This window comes from Zingiber officinale, chromosome 8A (genome assembly GCF_018446385.1).
Source record: "Zingiber officinale cultivar Zhangliang chromosome 8A, Zo_v1.1, whole genome shotgun sequence".
NCBI lineage: Eukaryota > Viridiplantae > Streptophyta > Magnoliopsida > Zingiberales > Zingiberaceae > Zingiber > Zingiber officinale.
In genome coordinates this window covers 123,121,237-123,129,134 of record NC_056000.1, presented here as the reverse complement: position 1 = coordinate 123,129,134, position 7,898 = coordinate 123,121,237, and the positions used below count along the sequence as shown (strand labels likewise).

Below are 7,898 nucleotides of genomic sequence, written 5' to 3'. Positions count from 1 at the left end.
GTTAAGATACAAGTTAAGCCCTTCCATTCTTTACTAAGTTAAGAAGATCTAAAGTCGAAAAATGAAAGATTAGACTCCATATTATCAAGAATAAAAGCTAAAAAATACATCGTGTAATAATATATTAGATATATTGACTAATCCTTTTATTGTCAACTAAAATAAGTCAGCTCGGTAACATTGTAATGGATGACTTGCCAAGACAAATAGAGATTCACACAAAAATAGATTAACTATTACTAAAACAAACTCATGGATAACTGAACATGCATGATCAAAATTTGAAATCAATTTCTGAGACTTTAAATCCTGTTTGAAATATAAGAGAAAAGTTTAAAATTATCTAAGTTTGTTATATTTCTTTAAAAAATTATAAACTTTTAAAAAGTTATTTAGTTTTTTATTATAATTAAATATTACTTTCAAATATCAAACAATTATACCCACCGGTCGTACTATGAAGTAACACAAAATGGACAACTAAATTTGTTTGTTATTGTTGGTGTTTATAAACGAAAACACACACACACACAAAAGAAAAAATTCCATTGTTTTTTTATTGCTTATAAATCAATGAAATAAAAACGATGGAATATAGTCATTCCAAATGAAAAGAAAAGAAAAAAAAAATCAATCTTTAACAAAAAGGAATCAATTGCAGAGTCATGAATTTATCGATTCCTACTTAAGAAATAAAGAAGACAGAAAGTTGAATGAATTTGTTGGGCACAAGAACAAGATACAACAATTTTCCAAGTAAAAAACAAGAATTTAGAAGAATAAAATTCCAAGAAAAAGGGAGAAAAAAAAGGACTTCGAAGATTGTGTTTTTGGCACTCTGCACATGGATTTACTAACCTTTTATTACCATTTTTGAAGAATTTATCACTTTATCTTCTGAATTTGTGATTTTTATGGATTTGATTTTCAGATTTGGTGGTGGAAATCCTTGCTGTAGATCTCCGGAGCTTGAATCTGCTGTTGCTGCGGCAGAAATGGCTGGTTCTGCTGCCAATTGCTGAAGCAATTGCCGGCGAACTGATTTCCCGCGCTAAACAGAGTTTGCGGCGCCGGCGGGAGAGCTCCGTGGAGGTACTCCAGCCACTTGAGTTCCTCCCCGTCGCCGCCGAGCTGGACCTGCATGTCCTTGCTGGATGGCGGCAGCTCCAACCACGGGAACATCCCGCCACCGCTGCCGCCGCCGCCTCTGCTTTCCTCGGCGCCGCTACGGCGGCCGCCGGAGAAGCAATCCCTTTCGAACCAGTTCCCCACGGCGGCGCCGTCGAAGCACGTAGGCGGAGGCGCCGACGCCATCGAGGTCGAGAAAATCGAGACGGCAGGCATTGCAAGCTCCTGGCTGGGCCAGACCGCGGCGGCGAGGCCGAAGGGAAAGTAACCTAGCGAAGACCGACACCCGCCGGAGCCCGCAGTTTCGTGCCCGGCGAGGAACTGGTCCAACAACACCTCCTTCCCCGTCCCCGACGTGATGCTCTCCTCCGCCGCCGCCTGCGTCAGCTCATGCAACACCACCTCGGCTTTCGTCCCCGCCGGCGGCACCTGCATGTCACTGGACGCCGCCGAATTCTTCTCGCTGCTCACCGCAGCACCGCCGCCGCCGCCGCCGCCGTCCGCCACCGGTTTGTGCGTGTGCGGGTCGATCCCCCGCTGCTTCAGCTTCTTCTTGATGCACGAATTCCACAAGTTCTTGATCTCGTTGTCCGTCCTCCCCGGCAAATGCGCCGCAATCTTCGACCACCTGAAAACACCACAAACTCCTCTCAATCTCCTCCTCTCACTCCTGCAAATTAAATCCACCTGACCTCGCATACCTGTTCCCTAGCACGGCATGGAGCTGAACTATCAGATCTTCCTCCTGCTGCGAGAACGTCCCTCTCTTGAGATCAGGCCTCAGGTAATTGATCCACCTCAACCTGCAACTCTTCCCGCACCTCTGCAACCCTGCGCCATCAATCAAATTCGTCCAACAGCCCCAAACCATGAGAGCTGCCGCAACAATATTCAACATCAGCACCGCACAAACAGACGTCGACTCACTCACCTGCCAGCTTAGGAACAGAGCTCCAGCACCCATGGCCGTACTTGGAAATGTGCTCGATGAGCTTCTCGTCTTCCTCCGGCGACCACAGCCCCTTCCTCAGCTTCTGCTTGTAGCAGCAGGAGTGCCCCCCCATGCCTGACCAAAAGCACAACAACACACAACCGTTCAGTGCGCAGCAGCAGCAGCAGAGACTTTCTTTGATTCTCCAATCTTCCTTTTTTGCTCCTTCCTCCTTTTTTAAAGTATGGGAAGGGGAAAGGGGTTGTTATCCATGTTTTTTTTCCCTCTTGCATGGGTCACAGAGCTTGACGTGAACTCTCGAGTGTTTTGACCACCAGCAGGGAATTAGGGTCGAAATAACGTAGATGATGGACAAATAATATTTCTAACATAATAATTAAGGTCGATTTTTATAAACAAAAGATTTAGAATTTACCTTTCTTCATATTTATAAGATAGATATTAATTAATTAATAAATATTAGATTATCCTAATATTCAATTAATCGGATATGGAAAAATTGGGAGGAAATTATCAGAAGACAGGCGGAGTGTGCGTCGAGCTCAAACAGCACAAAAGGCAACGGTGCGGGACAAAGTAAACAGAGTGCATTTAACGGACAATTAGCGGGCGGGATTCAATTACTCGCTCGCCAACAGCATTAACGATTATTTATTATCGTTGCTGTTTATGTGAGGTCCGCGGAAAGTGTGGGGCCGAGGGCACCGTTGCCACGTGTGATGTGGGCGTTGCTGATCTGTCGCATTCGCAGCTACAGATTGTGCGGGGGATGTTACAGAGAGGGTTTTGGTGCGGAGCGAATTAATTTGCTGACGTTGATTTGTTCTTTCCCATCGCAGGAACAGCGATCCGACGGCCGTGACAGCGACGGCCGACGAGCGGGAGTTTTAACTCGTGGAGTTCAGATAACGCTTTTGTTGAGGGGAGCGGAGGGGAGCGGAGGGGAGAAGAAGGGAGGGGAAGGGAAATTAATGGCTCATTTTATCGTTGACTCGGTTTTATATGTTCGCAAAGTTTGAAATCTCGAGTTAAAAGTTACGTCCATGTGTATTTATAGAGCGGTCTAAATAATATGTGAAATTGAAAAATATTTTCTAAAATGAAAAGTGTTTTTACTTAACTAGAATTTTGCTACTAATAAAAAAATAATATAAATTTAAAGATATGAACAAAGAAATTTACATTGTGGCAAAAGTCGAATACGTTCGTCCCAATGTCCTCGTCAACTTGTCTCAAGACTAACACGAACAAAGAAATTTACATGAACTTTAGGACGGTAGATGAATTGAAAGTTCGTGAAGCTTATGCTGAGTTTACATGAAGGAGTGGATAATAGATAGATAAAATAAATTTAGAGGCATGGGAAGAGAATGAAATGGGAAAAAAAAAATCTTTTCCTTTGCATACTTATTTACTTTGATTGAGGAAGGTGAGTTATATACGATGTAATTGTTGTATTAAAAATGGATAGATACGTCATTTTTTTGGGTATATGATATAATTTTGTGAGTTAAAAAGGTATATGTATCATTTTTTAATATATGGTGTAATTTTATGAAAAAAAAAGGGTGCATGCATCATTTTTTCTATCCGTTGCTTTTCGCCAGATTTTGAGGGGATCGATTTTGACTCTAAAATCATCCGCTGATAGATTGTGTTTCTCTTCCATCTTAAAATTTTAGTGAAGTAACAACAAATCCTTTTTCACTACAGGAACTTTTCCTTAGTTTTGTTTTTCGCTATCCCAAGTAAACATTATATTAGTGTTTTGCTTTATAAGAGTTTGTTTATATTCATTTAATACAAACAAGATTAATTAAATCAATGAATTTGAACAACTCATTAAACTAAACGAACAAGTTTGAACAATATTTGTGAATAATATTCATGAACAATATTCTTAAATCATGTTTATCAATAAAGTTCTTATTAACATATTAAATAAATAAAAAATAGAATGAAAATTAAGTTTATATTATCAAGATCAATAACCAACCAAATAAGATTAAAAAGAAAAAATTTCAAATAATCAAACAACTTTGAATTGAGAGGTTGATAACATCTAAATGAAACAAACTCAAATTCATAAAAAAAAAGAAATTAAGGCAAACCTAAACAATTATTTCAATGGCTTAATTTATTTTAGTCTTGACTCGATTATCTTATTAAAAAGACTTGAACTTCACAAAGCTTGGCTCGTTTACCGTCTATTGAAATCCAACAATTTGGATACTTTTGTCTTATTTGACCTTGGGATGATCCAATCGGCTAAAAAAGTATCTTGCACCATATCAATAGTTAAGTTCAATGTTTATTTTTCACCTATAATATTATTTGTAATGTTAGTGAGTTGTGATCATGAAATCGAGTATGCTCCTCGTTTAGTCGTTGTTGCAAATTGCATTTGATGCTTTTATGTGGCCATTGCTCAAGATTCCTTGTCCTCAATTTGTTTGTTTGTCACCCAAGCCCTTCCAACCTAATCAATCGACCCAACATTAGCCAAGTGCCCCCATTTGTGCTTCACAATTTGAGCTCCTTTCAAGCTTCCACGCCGCAACTATCATTCTCCGCGATGGTGTCTTCGAACGGTCGACTATTAGAGAGGGAAGGCATTAAGGTAACTTCATTCTAATTAATCGAGAGAATGATAAACTTCGATCCAATTCATCAAAGCTAATCATTCGCATGACTCACGAAGCACGACAAGATACAGCACATGCAACTTTAGCCCCATCAATTATACATCCAAAAACAAACAAATCTGTAATTAACTAATCATCTAGACTAAACTAAACTAATTAATCAAATTCCCTTAATAATTAAACACACAATGCAAAACAAAATAAAACTTATAGTACTTTTCCAAATTACTCATGAAAATCTCCATGTTTGGCTCAATTCGACAAAGTAAACAAAACATAAAAGTTCATGCAAAAATCGACTTAAAACCCTAACTAAATTCCCTGTGGCAAATTAACATATAGAGATCATACAAAAGAACAATAATTGCTAAAAAACACTCGTAATGACTTCGAAAATGGACCGTCATAGGGTTGAATCTTCTTGCCTGGGTCTCGATGAGCCATGCAGGAGCAAGTATCAAACCTTCGTATGGTCGTCTCCATAATTTATTGTTTGAGATATTTGACAGCTCAAAATGATATATATCTTAATATTCAAACACTAAAGGCACGTTGAGTTTGGGGGTTAATTAATTAAGAAGGTTGGTTAATTAATTTGGAATTAATGGCATGATTAAGCTGGGTGTTAATTAAGGTTAATGAATTGGGTGGAGTTTTTGTCCGCCGACAGTGTGCGTTACGATTTATTTAGATAAAAATGGGGGTTACAGGGACTGGGCCACCTCCACGTGTTGGGAACTGGCTCTCGCCCATCATGCAATTAATTAAAAGATATTAAGCCCACCGAAAGCTACTTAATCAATCATTTCAATAATTTGATGCGGTTTCTTATGGACTAAGAGCGGAAGGAATTTTAACTTTATAGGGCATTTAGAAGCTAAGTCGTCTCACTTTAATCTCTTGTTTTTTTTCATCCAAAAATATTCCTCCCTCTTTGTTAGGTGATGGATCTTATAGTATTACTTTATTGTTCATCAAAATCACTCTAATATGTTAGTTAAAATCGCTTTAATTTTGGTCTCACACTACTATTTTTTTTTTTTTTACCAATGGGACCTAGTGGTTAGGCTCTTCAAGTGGTTAACTAGATATATGAGAATCGAGCAAAGCTCTGTAAGAATTTTCATTCGGTGGGATGATAACTCTAAGAAAGTTAGACTCTTAGATGAACCTTTGAGAGTATTTCTTGATATATCCTGATGACCGGTGGGAAAATGTCAGGACCCGTTGGCCAAGTAGATGGGGGTTTGAATAGCCCTGCACAAATTCAAAATCAAACGAATCATTCTCGAACTTAAAAGAATACTTGCATAAAATAATTGAATAAACAAAAGGACAGAGGTTCAGAGGATTTACTTGTTTACAACCGAAGAGGTTGTTAATCCAAGGAGTAGAGTAGTACTAAATTCTCCTTCAGGCGGAGAAGCCTCTTTATAACAGTGTAAGCACAGAAAATGAGAAACTAAATGAAAACTAAGATGTGTACAACTGTTGATGCAAGAATGTTTGTTGTTGTTTAACTTCTGGACCAAGGCTGTATTTATAGCTTTGGTCGGGGCGCCTGAAAGGGTTCTAGGCACCTAGAGTGGGATAAAATTCTATCCCCAACGTGTCAGTCATAGTCCACGTCAAACACGATAAATTTTAGGTTCCGGGCGCTCAGAATGGGTCCAGGCACCCGTACTCACAAAGTCAACATGGTTGAGTTTTTCGGTCTAGGGCCTCTGCTCCAGCTCTGCTCGCCTCAGTCCGGGACTTCTGCTCCGGCTCCACTCGCTTGGGTGATTTCAACCATCCAGAATAGGGCACACCCGAACCCAACTTCCGGCCTTCTCGAGCAACCTTCCGTTCCGGCTTCTCGTCCCTCGGAAACGTCACACGCCTCCTTCTCGTCCGCCCGCGTACTCTTCCGCAACACCTCGCCCCTCAGATGCATCGAGCTCGGTGGCTTTCTCCCATGTCGTCCTTTTCGCTAGCTGTGTCTTTTGCTCGACTTGCTGTGTTCTTAAGCTCCTGCACACATAGACACAAGGTTAAACATAACAGGACCTAACTTAACTTGTTTGATTATATCAAAATAACTTTGGGGTACTAACCATCTCCCCCTTTTTGATGTGAGCAACCCAGGTTAAGTTAGGGTAAACAAATATAAAATAAAAGCAATAAATTTGTAATTCAAGTGAACAAATTAAAAAAATTTAATCTACCTCCCCCTAGACTTAATCTTTCCTTCTCCCTCTTTGATCACATAAAAAATAGGGTACAAAAAATCTAACGGTAAGTCAAATTTTCAAATAATTTTGAAAAAACTTATCAAGTTTTAAAAATTTTAAAAATTATTTTGATATAAAAAAAATTTTGCAATAATTTTAGAAACTTTAAGTGTTGTAAAAAAAAAAACTTCTAAGTAAGAAAATTTCAAGCAGAAAAAATTTTTATGCAACATATAAAATATATTTTGGTAAAGTAAAGTTTATAAAATAACTTAAAAACTTTAAGTTAAACAGATTAAAAAATAATATTTTTTTTAAAAAAAAGTTAAACAAATTTGCAAAGAAAAATTTAAGAATTTTTCAAAAAAAATTGAATAACTATTCAAAGAATTATCTAATTCCAATTTTAATGCTCTATCAGTTAGTCAATTAAACATTTTATTTTAATATTTGGCTTCTAAACTGTGACGAGGCTCTAGACCTTCTTGATTATTGGAGCACCAACCACTTTCTAGACAAAGGCTCATAAGGAAATTAAACGTTTAATGTAATCTCTGAAAGTCCTAAGTCCAATTTAAGTTCAAGTTAAACAAGACTTTGGAAGCCAATATAGGTTCCAGCCAACTTGATTAATTAAGAATTTTTTAAGAACATATTTTTTGAAAATTTTCTAATTTGTCCTTTGTGATATTTAAAATACCAGTTCAAATTATATCTTCTAATAATTGTACTATATGTGCATGTATGATTTTTTAAGTTTTTTATTTTCTTTTTTGTAAATTGACATTTTTTGCTTTAATTTATCAAAATCTTCTAATGGACAAGATTTTGCTAGAATTACTTTTAATTCTTTAATTTCTTTTTCTAATTTTCAAAAATCTTTAGATAATAATTTAATGAATTTAAATATTTTATCGGGAGGAAGAGATCGTACCTGACTTACTTTATCGATTTCGTTGT

General features: G+C 37.7%; 1 protein-coding gene across 1 annotated transcript; it reads right to left on the bottom strand.

Annotated features, from left to right (window-relative positions):
* Positions 1–693: 693 nt before the first annotated feature.
* Positions 694–2,374, bottom strand: LOC122010074 (myb-related protein Zm38-like). Its single transcript, XM_042566451.1, has 3 exons — positions 2,060–2,374; positions 1,830–1,959; positions 694–1,756 (listed from the first exon to the last, which is right to left on the bottom strand). Exons 1-3 carry the CDS (start codon positions 2,190–2,192, stop codon positions 928–930), a joined length of 1,092 nt encoding a protein of 363 aa, XP_042422385.1. The 5' UTR covers positions 2,193–2,374; the 3' UTR covers positions 694–927.
* Positions 2,375–7,898: the final 5,524 nt, after the last annotated feature.